The sequence below is a fragment of the Rhinolophus sinicus genome, chromosome 14 (genome assembly GCF_057876585.1).
Source record: "Rhinolophus sinicus isolate RSI-liver-muscle chromosome 14, RSI-T2T, whole genome shotgun sequence".
In the NCBI taxonomy this organism is placed as follows: domain Eukaryota; kingdom Metazoa; phylum Chordata; class Mammalia; order Chiroptera; family Rhinolophidae; genus Rhinolophus; species Rhinolophus sinicus.
In genome coordinates, this window is record NC_142514.1 from 15,864,287 (window position 1) to 15,889,499 (window position 25,213).

At 35.0% G+C, this 25,213-nt stretch overlaps 1 protein-coding gene across 6 annotated transcripts in view; it reads right to left on the reverse strand.

Moving 5' to 3' along the window:
- Positions 1 to 6,860: 6,860 nt before the first annotated feature.
- HNRNPR (heterogeneous nuclear ribonucleoprotein R) overlaps positions 6,861 to 25,213 on the reverse strand; it is a 31,500-nt gene continuing 13,147 nt past the window's right edge. For 3 of the 6 annotated variants that reach the window (XM_088790481.1, XM_088790478.1, XM_088790477.1), the window contains 7 exons: positions 21,745 to 21,819; positions 19,431 to 19,607; positions 17,700 to 17,835; positions 14,861 to 15,066; positions 10,562 to 10,711; positions 8,275 to 8,396; positions 6,861 to 8,138 (listed from right to left, as the gene is read on the reverse strand). In XM_088790481.1, the coding sequence (XP_088646607.1) occupies positions 7,526 to 8,138; positions 8,275 to 8,396; positions 10,562 to 10,711; positions 14,861 to 15,066; positions 17,700 to 17,835; positions 19,431 to 19,607; positions 21,745 to 21,819 (1,479 nt within the window). In that variant the 3' untranslated portion in view covers positions 6,861 to 7,525. The remainder of the gene's footprint in view (positions 8,139 to 8,274; positions 8,397 to 10,561; positions 10,712 to 14,860; positions 15,067 to 17,699; positions 17,836 to 19,430; positions 19,608 to 21,744; positions 21,820 to 25,213) is intronic. The other 3 variants (XM_088790482.1, XM_088790480.1, XM_088790479.1) reach the window with 1 other exon arrangement.

Genomic DNA, 25,213 nt, shown 5'->3' on the forward strand with positions numbered 1-25,213 from the left:
AGAACACCTGTATAGGAATGTGTCTCCAAATTCTATTGAAAAGTGCTCAATATATATGACATCTTCAATAATGCATAATATTTTACATTTAAGAAACTATTTTCCCCTTTATGTATATGTATTTGAAACCCGATGCTGAGCTCTGTTTTTGCCCGTTACTATACTTGACAATACTGATTTCGCTTTTACCCATGGAAAATAATTTTAAAGTGACCAAATCTCACTTTATTTTAAAAGGCATGAACAAGATGTATAATTTTATGACTAATTTAACCTCCTGATCTCTTATATGGATGGCTAGGCCTAAAAATCACCCTTTGGGAAATTTAAGTAAATAGATGAATGAAACACTACTCCTGCTTATTAGTTTTTGGAGGAAATGTCTATACATGGTTGTGATTTTGTCACAAATTTCAAGTCTAATAGAAATGTAATTTTTCTCATGGCTATAGGCAAAAAATATTCCCACTTGTGAATATAATACACCCCACAGGAAAATACCTAATAAAATTTTGTTATTTCTAAAAACAATAAATAAATTCAGGGCTTTAGGTAGAGCAAAAAGATACCAATAGAGTCTAAGTTTAAAATGACTGTCAAAAGCAACCTCTCTTTATTTTTTGAAAAAATACACTACAAATCACTGAGTTGTCCCACCCCCACTTTGTCCCACCCTACCTCCAGCTCTGCCAACACCTAAAGGTGCCCAAATTTAGATACTTTTGCTGTTAGAACATTTCTTCCTATTTCAATGAGTGACCTTTGATTTGGGGAGAATAGGAAAACAAAAACAATAAACACTTTCTGGAAAATACTGGCCTAGGTACGTATTTTGTCTACTCTTTCTTATCTTAAAACAATAGTGTAATCACTTTTTCTTGCCCATATCTCACATTTAAGTCTTCATTCAAAGGAGAAAACACAGAACACGTTATTATTCCTTCTGAATAGTTTCTTTCTCAATTTGTTTACAGATTAGCGGTCCCTCACTTTCCTCCATCTTTGTTATTAATGGTACAGTCTGCAGAGGAATGAGCACATTACTTCAAGTAAATTTCCCTTCTGAGTTGCAGGACTTCGATCTTTTTGACTACAGGAACTAATACTCCAAGGAAAAGAGGTCAAAAGAAAAACTACTACATTAGGAATGTCTTCAAGAGAATGGGATCAGTATTAAACGAGGAACCTTTAAAAAGTTTACTTTCAACAAAAGAAAAGTTTACATTCAGAAACAAAGAGGGGGCTCTCTATATGGTGCTTCTTGAACATTGGATATATTTCCAGATGATGCATCTAAAGTAAACACAGCCTTCCTCAAATATTCCCTCACCACTTTTCCTTCACTTGCTGGCATGTCATGTCAATTGGTTAAGGACACTGGGGGAATAAAATGCTTACTGAAAGTATCATACAAGTGTTTCCTTTTGCCCACCTGTTTTCTAGGATCATTTCTAATGTAGACATGCCACAATTTCATCAGAAAATTATCGGCAGCCTGTTTTGCCAGAGCCAACACTCCTATCTGATACCTGTAGACGAGCTCTAAACCCTAGTAAAGCTACTTCCTGATACTTTAATAAACCCCCTCAATTTCAATCCTTGTGTATTTTTACTATCTTACTCCTTTACTATTAGACCTTCCCTTGAACAGGTGCCCAATCTAGTATGAAATTTGACGACAGGAACTCCATTTGACTACAAAAGTCTCAAATACAGAACTACTGAATCTGTTTTGCACAATTGAACCCATCACACCCCACCCAAAATCACCAACACAACATTTTGAACATGTTAAATTTTATTAAAAATATTTAACATTGTACAAATATTCCAATACAGTAATGGTACCTGAACAACGTACCAAAAGCATGATTTTTATTAAACTGCTGATTAAATTGTCTTGCAAATGTTTCTATTTTAATATTCTCATGTTACTATACGCATATCGGCAATGTAATATTTACAGGAGCTTTCAGCTCAATTATAGAAACAGCCTTGTAACACAATGCTAGACATAATAGGAGTACAATTCTACCTATGTTATTGACAGGCTACAGAAATCCCTTTTGTCTAACCATCATAAATGAGAAATCAAGATAAGAAATGTTCCTGGGATCCTAACAAAGTTACTACATAAATTGAAAGCCCTTATTTATATTTGAGGAATGTTAAGTTTCCCCCCACAATGCCTGCTTCTTTTCTGGTCCCATGAAATATAGTTTGTTATTAATGTATAAAAGCAATGAATTTGCACTGTGTTTTCCTTAACTTATACGAACTGCTCAGAACTACTTGAGTGTTCCTATTGCTTACTGTAAAACTTCGCAAAGAGCACATTATTAAATGTAATATTTAAAGTTCTATATCCTGATCTTTTCTATCACTGATACATGCACAAACTGTGTCCGAAGAGAAACAAGCACCTTAACACAATGATGCAATCACTGAAATTCTTAAAGTATAATTCCACTGCAGTGATGTGTAGCTCGTCTACAGCAAGTTTACAGATCAGGGTTTATATTCATGACATCAACTAGCACACATTTAACACCTAGGAGATTCTTCCTAGACAGATACACTCAACCAGTGAGGCATAATACTGAGGTCGTTCTCCAGGCATGAAAATCCGTAATTTTAATCATCAGTGCTTCTGTTATATTTTTACGTGGTACAGTCAGAAATACATAGTTATTAATTTCCTCAATTTATATTTTACCATCATGGAATCCCCTACTGAGTACAAAAGATTTTAATCTTTAGCAATCGTCTAAAAATTGGCTCTTAATTCTACCATATCTACTAATCCTATCAGCTGTCCTGGGCTTCAGACAAAACACAAGTTGTTAATTAATTTGTGTTTCTGCTATGTTCAAGGTCCTAATATTTCAGCTATGTATTTTCCTCGTGACCCAAAGTCATTATCAAATGTTCTTTAGTCAACTATTGTTTTTCAAATTGCTAATACTTTTAAGTTTCATTTTACAATGCTAGGATTTCTTTTGGAGGATTTAAAAATATAGTTCCTCGTAGCCTTAAAACCCTCCATTCTATCACCACCTTCCTATTTTTACAAATACTAGTGTGCAATAAACATCTCTTAAGATGCATTACATGCTAACATACCCAATAAAAATGTAAATATAATGATGTAAATAAATATAATGAAGATATTAAAGGGACTGAAATCACAGTAAAATAAAGCAAATTTATTTTCTCTCCAAAAGACTATTTAGAGTCTGTCTAATAAAGTGTCTATCTTCATTGCTTAAAATATACCCTGAGTATTTCATTACTTCATACTTGCAGGCCTTTCCTGCTAATCTACCAATTTGAGCATAAAGAGTATGAAGTACTTATTATATGTTCCTGTTAAGAAAAGAATTATTTAAATTAAAATCTTATCTTTCTACAAGGCTGACATAAATGCCCACTTAAAGGATTTGGGCATTCTACCATACTTAATGCCCCACTACTGATTTAAAAAAAAAAATAGGAAAAAATAAAGTTCTTACCAACAATTCCACTGGTTATCGTCCCCAGCGAACCCCACCTAGCAAGTCGACATCATGACATGTCAGGTCAGGGCAGCCTCAACCTCGCTTCCCTGATAGTCAGGTGATAAAAGGAAGGAGTTAAAACAGGAAAAGTACACTTGTAGATTTCTGGATAACATCTGAAAATGATTAAAAAACAGAACAAAACAAAAAACCCAGAGCTTCTGGTAACCTCTAAATAAAAAAATATATAATATATATGTGTATATATATCTTAAAAGAAAAAAAAACTTTTCTAGAAAGAGTAACAGTTAACTACTTCAAATTAAATATTTATATTTAAATTACTGACCAATATATTAAATATGCAATATTTTTAAAGCTTGGTGTTTGCATTTCAAAAATAAGAGCTAATCAACAAATTTCTAATGCAAAAGTAAATATGCCTGGTTAATGGATTTGTCATTCTGGATTCTCTAGTCTGTCACCCAACCACCAGCTTACTCAGAACTAAGTTAACAGAAGCTCTCATTCTTAGAGAAACATAAACACACTTATAAATCCAGTGCACTCTTTCTATAAGGCTTTTCCATAACTGCTCACATAAGAGATCCCGCATAATAAAGGGCATTAACATTTCTTCCACATACTTCAGTTGGTTTTCTTTAAGAATACTGGACAGCTCAGTTTAATAAAATTCTCTTTGGAAAATCAGAACAACAAATTTTAATGTAATTAGAAGCCTTTATAATTGACAAATAATAGCCTTATAGCAAGTATTTACTGGAAGGGTTTGGTTTTACAAATAATACACAATTAATAAAACGTAGGTATGATTATCCAAATGAGCAGGAGGCAAATGATGTAATGAGTTTCAAGAATATTATATGGCTTTACACTAGGAATGAAATTTTATGTCCCTTTACTTTTGGAATTTAAAATACATGTATAGTTTATTTTGATGTATGCTGACCTTTTTAAAAAGAGGGTTCACCCCCTAAGTCAGATTTCAAAGTCAAATGAGACAAATTATCTACTAACAGAAAGCAATGGGCTTTCTTATGCAGAATAACCTCAGTAACTAAAAACTGAAAAATAATTATGCTGAACTCTTGTTTAAAAAAATAAAAACTAACTACAGAACCACAGTAATTCAATTTCCATATCAATTGATCAGGTAAACTTGAATTTATTAGAAATCTGGCAACTTATTAGAACTTTTTTGCTTTTAAAAAATTAAAACACCATCATATAAATACATACATTTAAGCAACTGCTATAAATGAGTGATCAAATAAAAATTAGCATTCCATTATGGGGAAGGGGCATATTTATGTCAATCTCAGGTGGGTACCTACAAAGAGTTCTACCTCAATATAAAGTATGTTATTTCTCAACATACACATTACTGTAGCAGGCTCATAAATAAACACAAATGAATTGGGTTGGGGAACAAAAAAGATGACAGGAGTGCAGAAAATCAAAATTTTCAGAAGTCATAATTTGTGCCTATTTAAAAAAACACCTAATACAAATCTAAAGACCTCCCTCAACTGACATTTTTCAAGTTTATATATTAGATTGTTAAATTTAGTTCTGTGAAAAGTTGAACTCTCAATCTATTTTCTCTGAATGCTGCTACAGCAATAGTTTACAAGACATCAACAAGGGAAAAGCTCTAAAGTGAGATTTAATGTTTATAAAGCTGTGTTTTTTCTGTTCTACAAAATAGCCACAAAAAAACCTATAAAGCAATATTAGAGGAACATTTCTATATATATATTTTTTTAGTTGGTGAGAGTAAAATATAATTCGCAATTAAAAGGACCTTGACATGGAACCCAAGTTTTGTTCTTATGTTTTTGCTAAGGCTTGTATTTTAGGATGGGTGGAGGGGAGCACAATAAATTCCTTTTGCGAATCACTTCTATGCCCAGTCCTAATTTTCTTGACAACTTTGTAGGTGGTACCAAAAAACTTTTAAGAAATACAAACAATTCAAATTTTATTTGTGGACCCTTTTCTTTCCAAGAAAAATCAGGGTTTTATTTAAGTCTAATTTAGATTTACAGTTATAGCTTCAAATTTTATTTTCAAAGTTTAAAAGCAGCATTTAAGGAATGTTTGGTGTCTTCACTTGTACACATGGGTGTAAGAAAATCAACTGATCTAAGCTTTACCAAAATACCCATGTTGACTTGAAACTAAAACAGACTATATAATTTCTTTATCAGTTCACAAAAACATAATAGGAATATTAATAATGCCTGTTAACTTACTGTACTATGTAGTAAGTACACTTTTAAAGAGAAATAGACATACTTTCATCAGCAATATTTCCTTACTTGAAATCAAGAGATGCCATGAAACCCGCAATATGATCTAGCCAAATTCACAAAAAATTAAGTGACTTATGATTTTGAAATCTAATACTATTGTCATAATAGACACCAAACAGGAACAAAACACAAAATAAAGGTGTGCCCATTTTAATTATTCCCCAATGGCTTATTTTTATAATTTAAAAACAATTTAGACCCACCTAAGAACAAAACGAAAGGGAAAATTTTATGGTAATTTGAAAGTGATCCAGACTTTTCTGCACTGTAAAGTTTGGATTCTTTTGTTCCTCTTATTCTCAAGCAAAAAAGTCATTATAATAAATCAGAATTTCTAAAGGAAAGAGGGAAATAGATGTGATGCTTGGCCAACAAAAACGTTAGGGATAGTAAAAAAATAAAAATAAGCAGTATTAACAGAAAGTCAGAAGTTATGTCTACTAGATATTTTTAAGCCTCTCTTATAGGGCATGTATTTCTCAAAGCAAATTTATGTAGCAATAGAAAATTATATTCCTAAACCAGTAACAAAGTGGTAGTCCCCATCATGTATACTAACACTGAGTTTAGTCCGCAGTGCAATTGACGCCACAATATTAACTTTTTTTTCTTGTCATGTGCATTCACTTATCCAGCAAATAAAGTTTTCAGACAACAAATTATCCTTTATAGAAAGAATGTGGGTCAAAATAAATTGCAGCCTGCTTCTCTAACCCCATTTTATTTAACGCAAATTATTCAATGCCTGCAAGAATGTTCAAAAGACTTTGAACCTGTTTTATAAAAAGGATAAAATTTCAAAATTAGAAGAGACTATGAGAGAACACCAATCAATGAAGTGCTATTTGGAATAAATACTAGAATTTAGACTAATCCTCAGTCTGATAGCCACAATACATACTGGAATAGACAAGAAATTTTGCATGAATTTGATCACTCACATAGGCAGTTATAGTTTGAAAACAAAATTCCTTGCAAGGATTACGAATAAAATAATGTTTTAGGACACAATTGAATTTGAAATAGGTAATGTTTTGAATAGATTTTTGAGTTTTATTGAAATCTTACATGAACAAGAAATTGGAAATACAATCACATCAAAGAACAAATTGTCACGGCTTTGACGTTTGAGCCAAACAAATTTTGTAGGGTAGATTTCAAAAAGGTGTGAAGTTATAACAATTTAAAAACACAGTTAACCTACTTCTAGGAATGCAAAACATACAATCATAGGTTATTTTCAATACAAGAAAACTTAAATTTGTTTGCTTTAATTTCTTAAAACTACTAAGACAAAGCACTAGCTTGTATTTTTATTTACAGCATACTCCATACTCCTATGTAATCTATCTCAAATCCAAAAAATGAAACTGTCCAAAACCAAAGGTTCTGTAAAATCATGATTTAACAGTGTGCTGAGCTTGTTTTGAAGCTAAAATGAAGCCTGAAACGATAAAAGCATTGTAACTCCCAGAATAAGGGAACTCTGCAAGCCCAATAATGTCCAAGAGCATTTATGAAAAGAGGAAAAAATAAAAAGACTTGAGTATATACACAATAGTGATTTCTTCGGCCCAATACAAATGGCAGCAAACTGCTACTTAAAGATGAAACAGTTAAGCCAATTTTTTTGAAGAATGTAGATCTAGTGCCAATCGTTCTTGCCAATATCATTTTCAAGCCCTCACTTGTCTATTTCCACTGTTGCCCATAAGTATCCTGATAAAATTCCTGGTTGTCATTATTGTAACCATAGTTACCAGAATAGTCACCACCTTGTTGAAGCGGCTGCTGAGCGATGGGTTGGGAACCCCAGTTCTGTTGGTTGTTGGTCTGACGACGCTTGGAATCAGGTTGGTTGTACCCATCTGCCTTTCTCTTGCCTCCTACATTGCCCCCACGATTGCCCCGAGCTCCACGGGAACCACGGCCTCTCTGCTGTTGTGCAGGACCCCCTCTGCCACCCCTAGAGCCTCTTGGTGGTCCCAAAGGTGCCCCCCTCTGTGAATAGCCAGCTCTACCTCTTGGAGGAGGTGCTCCCCGCCCCCTTGGTGGTGGTGGAGCACCGCGCCCTCCCCTTCCTCCTCCTCTTCCTCTTACTGCGTAGCCATCATCATAGCCGTAGTAGGGGTCTTCATAGCCTCCACGATAGTCGTGATAGTCGTAACCATAGTAATCATCATAGTAATCTTCATAGCCATAGTAATCGGGGGGGTAGCCATAGCCACCTCTCCCCCCCCCACGACCCCGACCTCTAATTGGAGGTGGCATGCGAGGAGGAGGGTGGTAGTAATAATCTTCATACCTGACAATGGAGGGGAGGGAGAAAAGAAAAAACAAATTAGTTTACTTCAAGACTCTTCCTGATTGTTCTAGTAACCTTATCTCCGTCATCAAGTTATTCTCTGTTCAAAAATCGATTTACTAAAACGCAGACTCACGCAGTGCTTCTGGAGGCCTGTCTAGCGGCTTGGCGCTCTTTCCTTTTCTTGTCTGGTGGCTTGGCTAAGACTATTTCAATTTCTTCCCCTTCTATTTCTTTGCCATTCATTTCATCCATGGCCTACATAAAATTAGAAAAATAAATTATACAACTAACAGTACTTTAAAATATAACTACATAAACATATCTGTGCCAGTTAAAACACTAATAATGTAAATATTTTAATTTGCAAACTATGAATCTAGCAGAAAAGTAAAAAAACACAAGAAAGTACTTCTTTCCCTCAATCTTACCTTCCTATATTAAACTATATTGAGAAAACTGATTCCCTACTATTATACTTTAAAATGTAAACGAGCTGCCAGAATTCCCTACTGCTGTTCCTTAGTTCCAAGTAACTAACTCCTCAAAACTTTGTCATACCAAAGAAGCAAATTCACATATGGGGAAAATGCCACAAACTTTTCAGGATTCAAATTTTTAAATAAACACATGGCATTCAACATGTAGGTCTTACACGGTTCTTCTATAAAAATTTTAAGGATTTGAAACACAAATGAGGTTACTAAATGAGGTTGGCAGTGAAACTCAACAAGAAGCTGACCAAAGAAGCCTAGGTTTCCCTCACGACACTTAACCTGAAACATACTTTGCCTGAACAGTTCAAAGCAGAGTCCAGAAGAGGCCTGAACTAATGAAGTCTCAAATACTCGCCTGGAAAGCAGTAATCAAAAGCATTCTATGCTCTAGTCCTTCATGTTGTTCCTCCTAACAGCCTCTGCCACACTGGAAGGTTCAGGTAACTCAGTAATAAAGTATCACCTCCTCATCATAGCTTTTCTATTTCCCTATACAACTTTTTCCTCTTGGGACATACATAAATTCTCTGTCCATAAAGAGCATCTGGTGATTTATAAGTATCTAGACTAAGATTATGTCAGTCCTCCTCTGGATACTAATTTTCCTCCTTTACCATCTTAGCTTTTGGCTACTTCACCTAAAGAAACTAAGTGAGTCTTGGTGTAAACAAAAGAATGGAGCTCCTACTCTCTCACCCCATCATCCCTAAGAATGTGATTCCCAGTTGTTGAGCTACAAGTTTTATAATTGCATAGATTTCTTCGGCAAACCATCCTATCAGTTTTTATACAACCAGTTATTTAATACCAATTGAATCAAAGGAATATTTAGAAGGTATAAATTTAATTATCTGTTTCATATCATTGGCAATTTAAGAAGACAAACATTAAATTCTGTACTAAGCTGTGCATTTTATAAGCAATATTGTCTAATTAATTAGCTACCATCAAAAAGCAAACCAACAAATTCTAACTAGTCAAAGATTCTTCTATAAGGCACATTAAAAGCAGTACCCTGGGCAGGAAACAAAAATTGCTCAGCTAAGAGGTGGATCCACTCTATCAACAGAACATGTAGAAAAAGAACCAAGCCTGGGTAACTGAGGATTTTGGATCCATCTTCCTAATTACATAAAAAGGCTTTTATTAGTTTTTTTCCCTACCAAAGGAGAGAGAACAAGAGGAAGAAAAACCTGGAAATTTCACCCATCGAAGATGGTGCTGATCCATTATCAACAGAAAACAGCAGAGTATTCAGGTTTTATGTTCTAGACACCATATGAAAACACCTTTTTCACACTTTTCATTTATATCATCAAGGAATAAATCAACGGTTATATGCAAGAAATATCTAACAACAATTGAAATTGGCGAAACATAGTCAATACTATTAGAATTCTAAAATCACTAAAGACAAAATTATGAAGAACTAATCATTTCCTCAGAACACATCTAGTGAATTAAATATGCTGCACTATATGTAAAGTCATGTACACTGCTCAGTTTCTTTCATAGGCCCACAAACCAAGGTAAACAAAGTAGTTATAATACATTCATTACCTGTTTAGTATTTACAGCTGCTAATTACTATATACCTTGTAATGTTCCAGGGTATCCTGCTATCAAAGTTTAGGCTTACAAAAACACAGAGATTAAAAATAAATGGCCTGAACAACAAATAAATAAAATAAAAAACGGGGAAAAAACTTGCCTGAGATCACAAACCCAGTTAGTAATAATCAGACTTTGAAATATGGAGTCTTACCTGTTACACTACTACCACGTCAGAGATTATTAAAAGAAAAGTTCCAGAGTTCGGCAAAGCTGAAAACCAATTTTATTTCAGTTTTTAAACTCACTTTATATATTTAGCAAGTTTCAACAAGACAATTCAAATATCAAGAAGCAACATTTCAAAATTTCTACCTTAACAGCTGCTCCTCTGTCTTCAAAATGAACAAATGCATAATCTTTCAACTTCTTCACTCTTTCAAGTTTTCCAAATTCAGAAAATGACTTTTCCAGTATTTCTTCTGTCACTGTAGTAGCCAAGTTTCTCACAAATAAAACTTTCACCTAATACAACAAATACATAAAATTGGCTACTTAATTTTAGCTGGTCTTAAGTATTTCTTCCTATTTTCATGACATAGGCTTTTCTTCTCTAACACATTAAGTACTATCATAAAAGGCATAAAAACTACCAACAAAATGATTCTGACATTAGTTGCCGATTGTAAGTTACTGGTTCCTTCTCCTGTCCTACCATCAATGTGCCTGACACTGTGAATAGGACCTCCAAGAAACCAACACATAATTATTACTAACTTACAAATTTAAGATGGTCCTTAAGGCCCCCCACCGACCAAAATAAGTTTTTCTTTTTTTAACCCCCAGACCTGGATAAGCTAATTCTAAAATTCATATGAAAAAATAAACAAACAAGAATAGCTAGGAAAAAGATTAAAACAAAATTTAGAGACTAAACCTACCAGATACAATAAACTAAAATGCTTCAATCATTGAATCAGTGTAGTATTAATCCGGATAAAAAGCTGGATCCGTATCTCACACTGTATACCAGGATAAACTCCAAACAGGACCCCCCCCCAAAAAAAAACCCCACAAAAGGATGAGGGGGAGGGGGAAACATTATTAGAAGAAAATAATGTTATATAACACTTCACTGGGGAAGGCTTCGTGACTTAAAATTATAAACTATAAATCTACAATGTATGAATTGAACTACTAAAACTAAATGACTTCTACATTGCAAAAAAAAAAAAAATATAGGCAAAATTTTAAAAAACAAACAATTTATATACCACAGAGTTAACCTCTTGTAACAGTTCCAGAAAATAAGAAAAAAAACTCAACAGAAAAACTGAATAGAAAAATAGACAAAATTCTTAATTATATGGTTCATACAAAGACACACAAATGGCCCTTAAACATAGTAAAAACTTAAAATCATGCATGGTAAGAGAAGAAAAATCTTAACAGCTGAGATACCATTTGTTATCAGACTGGCAAAATCCAAAAGTTTGACCATACACTATATTGACGATGAGAAAAATAGGCCTCTTGTATTTTGCTGGTAGAGGGTAAAACGGTACATATATCTTACAGAGGGGAATACAGCAATCTTAATAACAACAGATCCATTTACCCTTTGTCCCACAATTCTATCCCTGAGAAGCTATCCTACAGATACATCTGCACTTGTATCAACTGACAAGCTTATTCATTACAGTATAATAATAAAAGATTAGAAACAATTCAATGTACAGATGGTTGAATATACCACAACGCATCCACAGAATGGAATATTAAGTAGGCACAAAAAATGAGTAAGCGCTCCAAGAGCTCATATGAAGAAACTGCCAGGATACATTCTTGGTTATTTTTTCATGTCCAAAATAGGGATCCAACTTACAGTCAATGTGATAGGCAAGCTGTGTCATAGTTTAATGGCAACATTTTATAATTTCTTAGTGGCACATGTAATAATGGTATACCTTCCTTAGAGCTGATGAAATAGAATGGTAACAGTAAATAAAACAAATATAGATCAGTGCATACAGTAAGTTACCAGCAAACACTTGTGTAAAAAGTAGGGAAAGTAAGGATATATACTCATAATGTGTGTATTTGCCTAAGGAAACACTGAAAGGATAAATTGGAGACTACTAAAACTGGATGCTGATAGGATCCGAGGGGGATATGGTAGATGGGGCTAGGAACTGAAGTGAGTCTTCTCTGTCTTGATTTTTGAGCTAAAGAAATGTATTTCCTATTCAAACAAACAAACAAAAAAACCTAACATACCACTGAATAAATTGTTGCCTGAGGTTAAGAGCTATATGAATAAAAAAGAACTGGGGAGAATATAATTAATTCAACAGGTGAAAAACATTTAACATTTTCCACCTCTACCCATTTTTTATTTTTCGCACTGCTGTCAATATTGAGGTCTAACCCTACATTAGATAGGCCTCCAGTGATTTACTTTTGTTAACATGGAACTTTTCTTCTTTTCTGGGATGAAATCATAACATACTACATAAAAATTACTTGTCGAAATTGTGTTATGAAAGATACATTTAGGCTCTTAGGTTCCATTTGATTATAAAACTGACCCAATTTGATAAAAGATCTTCAATAAATTATAACACTGACAGAATGAAATAGCAGCACAAGTTTTACTCTACTGGGTAAACTCCCCATTAGAAAACAATAAAGGAGTCAGTATTAATCAATCAACTTGATTCCATCTTTATTGTTCAAGTTTATAGAGGTCTCCTTTACATTCTGAAACTTGTTTTTGATCCAGGAAGAACAGTTACTAGAATAAAATCTTGAGGTTTTCTAACCCTATAAAAAGATTTAAGATATATTCCAATGTGAAAGGTTACCAGAGTATGTGAAATATGGTCAATAAGCAAATTAGAAGCTACACTTTAGATTTTCTGGGGATTTTGTTCCCCACTTCTATGTGTAATATATTTATAATGCTATTTTTAAAATGTTTTTATAGATAAGCAACACTTAGGCTACACTTAATTTCTATAAGGTAGATTCAAAGCTGTAAAAGACCTGAAGGTATGTTTCCAACCCCAATAAAACAGATGACATCCAAGTTCAGTAAGTTTGCCCAAAGTCACAATTGTATTAGAAGAAACAAGTGAAACTGAAATCAACCTAGTAAAAAGATCAGGGCTATTTAGATTACTAGTCCCTGTCCTAGATACCCATCTATTCAAGGAATGTGAGAAATAGATACTGAGCAGCACATGTGAACGCCTCTCTGGTTTACTCTCAATGGATGTTCTCTGCTTCACCCAAAGGTATTTTTGTGTATGAAAACTTTATCACACTATAGTATAAACTGGGGCGGTCCTCCAAACTAACCAAAGTGAGAACTGCCTCCCCAGAACCTGGAATAAAAAGCTAAGGAAAAGACTCCGCAGTCCAGAAGAATCTAACTATTAATTTATGGCTATTCATTGAGCTGCCACCTCCCTGAGAAGCGAAAAGACATATACCAAAATACTCAAAAACTCACTTAAAGCAGCAGAGATGCAACTCTGTGCCCCCTCAGTCCCAGGGGTCATCCAAAGGAAAGCCTAAGAACCAGGATTCATGGTGCCATCATTTACCAGGCAAAGATCTTGGCAATGCAAGTCTAGGGCACAGGAGGAAAGAGAGGTCCCTCTACAGGACTTGCCATGCATACTTTGCCAGTACCATGTAACAGCAAACATGATAACCCTTTGCCTTTCTTCATGGGGACAATACTCTAAGGGAGCTTCATCATTAAAAAAGATTTAAAAAAAAAAGAAAAATTAGCTATAAATCTAAATACAACAATTCATGGACATGTAATCAGTCACAGTCTAGTCAATGAAGACTGTAATTCATAATCTCCCAAATTTTACTTCTCTCTTTACTCAATAAGACCCCATCCTCATTCCCTTTTTAAAAACCTATGTATTGGGCCAGCCCGGTGGCTCAGGTGGTTGGAGCACCATGCTCCTAACACTGAGGTTACTGGTTCCATCCCCACACGGGCCAGTGAGCTGCACCCTCTACAGCTAAGATTGTGACCAACAGTTTTCCCTGGAGCTGGGCTGCCAGAGGTTGGTGTGGGCTGCTGAGCGCTGCCATGGGCTACCGTGTGCCGTCGTGAGCAGCTGGTGGCCAACGTGAGCGGCCAGCAGCCAGCAAGAGCTGCTGTGAGCTGCTGTGAGGCTGGCGACCGACTGCCTCAGCCGGGAGTAGCTCAAGGCTCATAATACCAGCATGGGCCAGGGAGCTGTGTCCTACACAACTAGACTGAGAAACAACGGCTTGAACCAGACTGGGTGGTAACGGTGGGAGTGGGGCAGGCGGAAGTAGGGGGGGTGGTAAAAAAAACAACACCAAAAAAAAAAACTTGTGTATCCCTCATAATGCCTAGCACTAAACAAGCTCTCAGTGTGTATACAAATACTTAATCAAAGGATTTCATTTCAGTTCCTGTTACATTTAATCTGCAGGAAATAGGATGGTTAATGGAAATTCCGGATACCAAGATAAGCTGTTAAATTTAGTGTTGAAGCAGGTCCTTGCCTAAATAGTGCTACAACATTTTATATTTATTATAAAACTTAAAAAGGTTGAGCTTCATTCTAAGTATAAGGTTTAAATGATAACTGCACCCCCACCCCAAGCAATTGCATTTACCTTAGCCATGACTTCTGGATCTGGTTCTTCCACAGGGTCAGCCCATTCAACTGTAACTACATTTCCCCATACTTTTACTTTTCCACTCATCAGCCGGCGTCTGGCTTGTGCTGCTGACTTGTGATCCTCGTATTCAAGGAAGCAGAACCCCCGATTCTTCTTTTTGTCATCGGGTTGATGATAGAGAATAACGTCCACCAAACCCTCTGTTAAACCAACAGCCAGATAAATAAGCCAAAAGCATCCACCACACATCTACCGATTAGGCAGACCTAAATCCACTTGCTGAAGAACAAAAATAACTGAAGAAGCCTCAAAATGATCACTAATAACCTAGTAGACAATTAAATCAGCATTATTAGATATGAGGTTTGGGACAGTATTTTATGTTCCCTTTTCATTTCAAGGGGTCATGAAGATACAGCCATAAACAACAGGTCCAACTACTGTATTTTGACATATGACATTCTACAATGTTTTATAGTGAGATACAACATGACCTTATAATTTCTGAAAACACTACGAAGGAACTTAAAAACCAAATTATTAATATAAATCCAAGAGAAGTGACATTCAACAACTAATCACGACCAAAAATTGTCCTTGGATCTAACTTAAAAGTTACTGTTTTTACCAAGAATGAAAATAACTGCTAAATATTGGTGTTCCTCTGGTCTTAGTCCTGTACCCTCATCTTTCCATATGGTTTTTTTCTAGGTAGTAATACCAGCTAGTTCCTACTTTTAAATACTATCTATGTCCTTAAGAATGCTTAAGATTTTATTTCGAGCCCAGACTTAAGACATTTCAAATTTAACATGTCCAAAACTGTACTACCACTCCCAAAATCAGTCTTCTCTAGAATTCCCTATCTAATAAACAGTACCACCTCCCAGGCTCTCAAGCTAGAAACTGAAGACTCATTCTTGATTTTTTTCCTTTACTTCATTTCCCCTACCCAATTCCCAGTCAATCTATTTTTTGCATCTCCACTGCTATTACTCTAGTCCAATCTTCTATCTGAACTACTATGAAAGATTCTACTCTTAACCCCTTCTAAGCCATTATCATGTAACGGTAGGAATAATATTCTGAAAACATGAAACAGATGTTATTCCCTGCTTAAGACCTTCAAATACGTTCTCATTATACCTACAATAAAATCCAAACTCCTTACATGGTCTACAGAAGCCCCGCCTACTTCATCTAAGTCTACCCCTAATTCTACCTTTTAACAACACTGGCCTTCTCTCTCTTACTTAAATACACTAAGTCCTTTCTTGCCTTCAAGCCTTGGCCTGTGTTGCTCTCTTGGAATGCACATCCCTTTGCTCTTTATATGCTACATCCTCCTCATTCTTCATGTGTTGGGTGAAAAGCCTTCCATAACCATCAAAACTGGGATAGTAGCTATTCTCTAGCTAAATACCCTTTATTTCCCTCTTTCAGAGCTTACCACAATGTGTAAATATTTAAATTTTTTTGTCTTATCTCCTTTCCCAGATTGTAAGTTCCACAAGAGCAGGGAACAGATCTCTTCTATCAACCATTGTATCCCAGCACATAGCACAATGTCAGCACTTAATAGGCACTGGCTAAACATATGGAGAATGAATAAATGGATAAGCCAGAAAGGAGATGATAGGTAATAAAAAAGTGATGAGGTCAGGGCGGCCGGTTAGCTCAGTTGGTTAGAGCGCCGTGCTCTTAACAAGGTTGTCAGTTTGATCCCCCACGTGGGCCACTGTGAGCTGCGCCCTCCACAACTAGACTGAAACAACTACTTGACTTGGAGCTGATGGGTCCTGGAAAAACACACTTAAATAAAAGTTTAAAAAAAAACAAAAAGCCAATGGGGGGAAGTGATGAGGTCAAAGAAGTGTGCCATTAAGGGGTGTCTGACCAACACAATTATGATGGACAGAGGCAGTGGTTACAAAGTGGGATGCTAGAAGTCAAGATTCCAGAGTGGCTGGAATGGGTGGCAACAAGATCCCGAATGTGATCTGGATGTGGAGGAGCTGAAATAAAGGACTGGAAATGAGTTGGTCATAAAAAACTAGGAGGCTAGGGTATTAGATAGTACATCCACACAGATGTTAAAAGTATTAAGAATAAGCCAATTTAGGGCAGAAGAGGAAGACTAGAAGCAATCTTCAATTAATGAAAGACTGAAACCAGAAGAGCAATAGATGACAGCGTGAAGGGAAAAAAAAGTACAATATGTCTGGATGACAAAAATATAAAGGCATATTGTTTTTATAAGGGGAAGTAATGGTCTAAAACAATTTTTTAAACCATAGCTAGTATTTAGTGGATCCCCATCATTTAAAAAAAGGAAATAGAATAGGAAATATCATACTAAGTCATGAATAGTAAGTAAAAGTATGGCTTCATTAAATTTTATTTCAATTATATATAAATGTAGATAGATCTGTGATATAAAACGTAATTCTCAATCAATTCCATGAATTTAGAATTGGAAATTTTGAAAAAATACGATCTAGATGAGGCAAAAGGAAGGAAGAAGGTAAAAACTGTCATCCCCTTTGCCCTAAAGCACACTGAATGTCACAGAGGAAAAGCCTTTAATTGAGGGCTACAGGACAAATGCTCTGGCAAAAGCCAAGGTTCTATTAAGACAAAGAAGTGAAGGGGACATTCCAAGAAATTATGGCTATGACAGAACTTGCTTTAGTCCAAACCACTATAAAGCAGAAAGGAGGCAATACAGACATTGAATAGACATTTGAATTTTTAGATTAATATACACTTTTTTGCACTTATAATAGTACCACAGATTTCCCAAAACTAACTTCTAAGTACATTTTTGTTTTACCTGTGACTTTACTGAATTCTTCCAGAATGTTTTCTTTAGTCTTATTCTTCGGAATTGATCCAACAAAAAGCCTGTTGTTTGCCACAGAAATGCACACTCCCAGGTGTTTACCAGGGCGAATTTCATAGCTGTCACACTGCAAGGAAGAAAAGAACCAGACACCCCACAACCACCCCAAACTCAGGACAACTGATCTCAATCTAAAATATTCAACAATTTAAGGTCAAACACTTCCTGTTTCATGAACTCACAGTTCCTTCAGGCAAGCCATAATATAAATGGCTATTTTTAAACTTGTTAGTCTCTCATTGTAGTTTAGTTCACTGTTCCTCCATATATAAATGACTCTGTTATTCACTTTATTTTTTTTTATATCTTATTTCATATTTCAATTTTATCTATCTAAAAAATTTTTTCCAGAGAATTTCAGAAAAAGTACCAGAGATTCATTAATCAGAGCCCTTGGAGATGAAATTAGATATAGATAAGCCATAGGCAAAATAATAATAATAAAGAGTAACAACTATGTTTAATCAATGCAAAAGAAATTTAGAACTTCATGTTCTACACAAAACAGAATTTTAATTATATACATAGTTTTAAACTGCATATCAAACACAATACTTTCAAAATTATATGAAATGATGAGAACAAAAAATGTTTTAAATCACTAAACGATGGTATCCTTGATAAACTTTAGCTCAACATTACTTACCCATTTATTTACTAAAACTTGTTATTATTAAAAAATGAAATCATCCCTACATACATTGCCAGAAATGTAGAAACAAAGCTTTGAAAACTTCTCAATATTAAATAAACAAACTGTAAGGAAAAGTCTATAATTGAAACTAAAATCTGGGTCAAGACAGAGTGGAATTAATTTAGAGGTAACTAATGAAACCAAAAACCTTGGTGAACGAGGTTACAGTTCTAGAAGGATCAGAACTAGACTAAGTGATGTCTGGCACAAGAATATGCCAAAAAACAATGATATTGTTATTTTAAGTTACTGAGATGGTTGTATCTCAATACAGTAGGATTGTAGACATACTTAATTTGCAGAACTTTTTGCTGCTGCTGATACTACTACTCCTACTCCTACTTCTACTCTGAAATAAGAACAGAGTAAAAGGCCCTACAGAAAAGAATTACTAGAAGACTGGTTATAAAATAGAAAAGAGAAAGATTAAAGACAGAGAGGACCGAAGGGTTTGGAAACAAAAAGATAGAAAAGAATACACTTAGAAAATAAACAAATTGTATGATTATGCTGTGACAAAAATAAAGATTCACAACTATTTCCTGAACTGTCCTAAAGTCACTGTCTCCTATTGTTGTTTCCCAGAACCCATCCCAGCCTTCATTACACTTTAAGAATCCTATCCTAAAGTTTAACAGCAAGAATTGACATCCTTTTTGTTTAAAATCAAGCGACCTGCAGAAGCCAGATATTCAAATGAAACGTTAGATACTAATTACTGTAATGAATAACTTTTTAGAATTATGGGAGATTTTCTCTAACACATTATTTCTTGGGTATTTTCATTTTTTTTCCTTTTATAATCAGAGAAGAATAGAGCAAAGGTCACATACCAATTCAGTCAATATAAAAACATTCAAAGAAAACACTAAAGAAAATAAAACAACGTTAACTGCAAACAGTTTTAATTGAGGTAATTCTCTCAAATAATGGCTTACTGGACGGTGGGTATTTGTTTTATCACATACCAGTTTAACAGCTTCCTGTGCAGCTTCCTTTCCACAGAAGGTGATAAATGCATACCCTCTGTTCTGACCAGACAGTGGATCCATCATAAGACGCAGATCCCAAATGGGACCAGCCTTTTCAAAAAGGGGCACCAACTCATCCTCATATAAATCTCTTGGTATTTTACCTACAAAGACCTGAAATAAAAACTCTGTATTAGAATCCCAATGTAAGCATTTGATTTTAGAGCCATAAAGCCTAAACTGCCTTTTCTTTAGGGGGTGGGGGGACACAAAGATGATTAAGAAGGAATGGGGACAATTTGAATCTTTCAGAGCTAACCCTAATTTTTATTTTAATGACTTTAGAGTCACCAGCATAGAATATTCTATATTGAAAAATGGAAACTGATTAATAAAAGTATGCAGAATTTGTACTAACCAGAATTTGATTATTTATAATTTGAACATTTATAATTTGTCTTTTTCTCAAGAAAACAGAATAAAGGGCATGTATGTATCTTCATGGGAATATGATATCCGTGTTGTTATAAAAACAATTGAAGGATTGATGTGGTCTTCCTCAAGTTTTCTCAACTCTACGATCTCTACTATTTAGAACTCCAGTGCTTCAATACATCCCTCTTTATCAGAATATTACATTTTAAGGTATGAAAAAAATTCTTCACTATATGAAGATTTGATGTTTTATTTTAATTAAAATTATACGGTATTAAATTATAATATACAATGATAAATTAGAATAATCAGAAACCCTCTCAGTATTTATTGTCAGACCACAATTTTCTTAGTTTCCATCATGTCAGCAACATTAAAAACAATCAGCCACATAAAAACATGAGAGATGATTTTCTAGTCAAACTCTTCTACATCAATATTTCTTATTCTGAAAAATGACCTGATAAAGGAATAATAGCAATCCAAAAGATATCAAAATTATACAGGATATTGAGATTCTGATGTTAAGCTCTACAACAATTATGCTACCTTAACACAATCCTTTTCAAAACAATCAGATTCACCTTCACTGCTATCTAGTAAAACTTGAGGTCTTCTTTTGAATTTCTAGCATGATTCTCATATAATTCTTATATCACCTTAAAATCTCCAATCCTCGTTCACTAAAATCTCATTCTAAGGTCCTCTGGGGAAATTACTGGTTTCCTCATATTCTTTCCTCTCAGCCTTAAAAACCTTTCTCAATATCTATTTTCACTTCTTTCCTTTATACCTCACAGAAAGAGATTTACTTCCTTTCCAAGGTAAACTCCTTAACCCTAATAAATAAGCCCATTTCTTCTCACCACCTTCTAGAAATAATCACAAACCTTTATTTCTTCAACTCTATTTTGCTCAGTATATCCTTTCCTTCCCACTGGTTCCTTCCTGTCTTCAAGTATGCCAAATTTCCCATAACAAAACAAAATACAAACAAAAAACCCTTACTTTGGCTTACATTATATATTTCTTCCTTTGACTTTTAACACATGCTTTAAACATATGCCCCATATTTTATTTCACCCATAGTTGTTCTTTTCAACACATCTACTATATGTTTAGTACTGGGCAGCTAAAGAAGTATAAGGGATTTAAGGCATCTTCTGAATGCTATCCCTACAGAGCCATCTTTCAAATGAAACTCACTCTGAAAAGCACCTGGCATCTATCTATGCTCTTTAACGCTCTAAAATTGTCTTCTTCCTCTAACACTAAACTGTATGCCCAAATGTCACTAATGGACTTTTCTAATGACCAAATTCAAGTCCTTCCTCAGTCTCATCATCCTCGCCTTCTCAACAAGCATTAACACTGGTGTCGTTACTTCTGAAAATCTTCTTCCCTTAAGTCTTCAGAATCCTAACTTGGGTCTTACTTTTAATTACTTCTTTAGCTTTTCCATGGCGATTCTTCTATCCATCTAATTATAATGTATGTGTTTCCCAAACTTATGACTCTTCTAGTCTTCACTTTAAGATCACATCCATTCCCAAAGCCTATAGCTATACAGTCATCTCCCAGATCCACACCCCAAGACCTAATTCTGTATCTCCAATTGTCTATTAAAACATTTCCTCTTGATTGTCCAGATTTTACCTCAAATCATTAGCAAGTCTAGTTGTGCTAAATTTTGTTCTTTGAATATAGATATACGTATAGATAAGGGTGACTATGTATCAGAATAATAGTTATCAATGCATGAAAAACATGTTTGAATTTTATTCTTTTTCCTTATATTTAATAAATATTCCACAATAAAGATATGTTTATAACAAATGATTTCCTTTTTCCAAAAATCAAAATAACTAAAACCCACCGTTGTCAACCGGCTCCTCTGATTTTTCGTCATTTCTCTTGGAAGAACATTATCTCTGCTGCCCCCGCAAGATGACTGAGGAAATAATACTCCCATAATCAAAAAAATCTCAGATATTTTTAATTCCCCCCCACTCCCACCCATATCCAATTAATCTTTTCAGTATCAGCTTGAAGTTTCTCTAGTGCATAATGCCTAGCCTATTACAGACAACTGGTTCCCTCTCATGAGATAAACCAACCGTTCATGAGACATGGAGTTGCGTAAACCTCAGACTCATGTGCCATGTATTCTTCTAAGTTCTAGAGAGACAGTGAACACCACAGAGAAGGTCTAAGGCATTCATAAAGCTTATAGTCTACTAATAGAGACAAACAAAAATAATAAATATGATTTCAGGAGTGTTAAAGGCAAGGAAAGGGGATAAATGATGAGGGAGAGCCTGTATTTTAATTAGGAGGACCTCTCTAAGGAGGTAAATCTGAACTGAGACCTAAGAGAGAAAATTAAGAAAAAATCTGAGGAAAGAGCATCACAAGGTGAGGAAACAAGTACGAGAAGATGGGAGTACAACTGACATAGTTAAAGAACAGCAAATAGGCCAGTGACTGGAATACAGGGTTCACACAGGAGACAGTGTTGAGAAAGAGAGAACAGGGGCCAGATTAAGTTAAACCAATGGTTAGGAGTTTTGAGTTTTATTTTAAATATGTTGGGAAGACATCAAAGAATTTTGAGCAAACAAACTTATGACTTAAGTTCTAAAAGGAATATTCATTCTGGCAGCTAGGTAGAAAATGGACTGTAAGGAGAAACAGGCTGACTGGTCAGGTTAACAGGGCAATCCAGGCAAAGGATGATGTGGCTTGGTAAGGTGATAGCTATGAAGGTAGGAAAAATGTGAGAAATGGTGAGTTTCAAATTACGTTGGATTCAAATCTACATTTTAGTTACTTTGAGCAAGTTTCTTAATCAGTGAGTCTCAATATCCTCATCTGGGAATAGCACCAGCAAGAGGGTTCAATTTCCATGTCAGCAGAAAACTCACAACTTGTTTCTCATTTTATTCCCAACACTGAACACAATGCCTGGGACATAATAGCTGCTCATTCCTGAATTAATGCATAAATGAACATCTACCTCATACTGTTAACTTATGCACTAACTAGATGCCATCCCTTCTCTCCTACTTAAGGATACATGGTCCAGCAACAATTTCCCTTTTTATCCATAGATCATTCTCATCAGCACACAAGTATGTTATAATTTCTCCCTTAAAATTCAAATAAAAACTGTATCTTGATTACAACACCTTCTAGCTATTATCCCATTTCTCTGCTATTCTTTGTAGCAAAACTGCTCCAAAAACTGTATTTAATCGCTATCTCAAATTCTTCATTTCCCACTCTATGGAACTCTCCAAATCTGGCTTTTACCACCATTCCTGTCAAAGTCACTAATGACCTCCATGTTGCCACAATCAAATGTCAATTCTCAGTCCTCATCTTACTTGGAAAGTTTGATTATAATTGACCATCCTTCGGTGAACACTTTCTTCACTTGACTTCTGAGATACCACACTCCTGGTTTTTCTCTCACCTCACTGGCTCGTTCTTCTCAGTCCCCTTTGTTAGTTCCTCATCTCCCCAAAATCTAAACGTTGAAGGGCTACAGGGACCAGATCTTAGACCTTTTCTCTAAGCTACACATACTTCCTTTGTGACCACATCCAAACTCGTGTTTTCTAATACCATCTAGATGCTTATGCCTCCTCACATTTATAATCTCCAGCCAAAACTCTTCCCTGAACTCCAGGTTCATATAAGCAACTGATCATACAACAGCTAGACTTGGAGGTCTACGAGACATCTAACTCACAACATGTCCAGAATTAACTACTGTCTTTCAATCCTATTAATCTGTTCTTCCCTACATACCTTCCTCATTTCAATTAATGGCTACTCCATCCTTCTAGGTACTCAGATCAGAAGTCTTGAAGTCATCCTGGGGTCCTTTCTCTCATACCCCCATATCCAAACCATCAATAAATACTGTTAGATCAGCCTTCAAAATATCCAGAATCTGACCATTTCTCACTAGCTTCAGCTATACCAACATGTATCATCACCTCCATAAACAAACATACATTAACGGCATAGCACTAAAAAAAAGCTACTAATAAAAAGTATGAGATAAGAAATATATGAGGATAGTTGATACTAATTTTAAAATGCATTTTTTGGTGTGGCTAGGCCCTCTGGCCTCATCTGGTTAGACTTTATTTTTATATTTGAGGATATTTGTATTTGAATTATCTTAAAAATGTTCTGCTTTATATCGTTTCCATTAACATAATGCAATGGTGCTTCATAATTACATTGTTCACTATCCATATTTTTTCCTTACCCATTACAAATACATATAAAAGCAAAGAAAGAGCACATGTACTATGAAAATATATCTGACATACAGCTAAGCGAGGAGGCTACGTGTCAGATTATTATACCACTAATATATAATTTGTGCCTCTATTTTTAGAACCAGACAGGTTTACCTCATTAAGCATACCTAAAGTGAAAAACCTGTATTTTCAGCCACCAGTGTTTTAATGATTGATTAAACACTTTATAGAAAGGATTCATAAAGGCGAGCTCCTTGTACTCGATCATTTGAATGTTAGAAGCCCAACTTATAGATTTTTCCAAGAAAACACTGTTTTATTTTAGAAGAAACATCTACAAATCTGTGGTCAACAAAGTACCCAATATTATAATCACCGGGGTCCATGATGAAACAGGCCAAAAACACTGATACATCTATGAAACAGGAAGTGGCCTCATTTCAAGATCAGTTTAACTTAGGATGTTAAAAAAATTTTAAAAGGCTAAATCTAAAAAACAGTATACAAAAACTAAGCATCACTTTTTAAAGTTTTTTAAAGCTCAATTAACTAAAATGAAATAGAAATGTTTTCCTTTTATTAACTTCATGGTCCCTGGGTCATTCTCGCTGCATATGAGCTGTTCAGGCTAAGCTCTCAGTCATGGGCATTCTCCACCCCACCTCCAGAACCAACAGACTCTAGTAAATACCGTAACAACAGTTCTTCCTTTACTCACTTGGCATCCAGGCTTGCAAAAAGTTTTGGCTGTCTATTACCCATCCATCAAATACTTCAACAGTAATAGAGGAAGCCCTTTGAGGCTACGGGAGGAATTGACAGGAGAAGTAACCAAGCAGCTCAACAAAATCTGTTGAGTATCTATCTACTTGGGGTTCTTTCATTATCCTGCTCCTATTTACTATTTTGCCAAAACAGCAGCTTTTCCTTATATATACTTCAATTCGGGCGCTACAAAGTCACATATGTACTTTTAAGTCTCTGTTAAATAGGTCTGTTATTGGTTCTGTAACACTTCTATTAGCTAATAAGCCAAAGAATGATCTCAATCTACCATTTCCTTTGAAT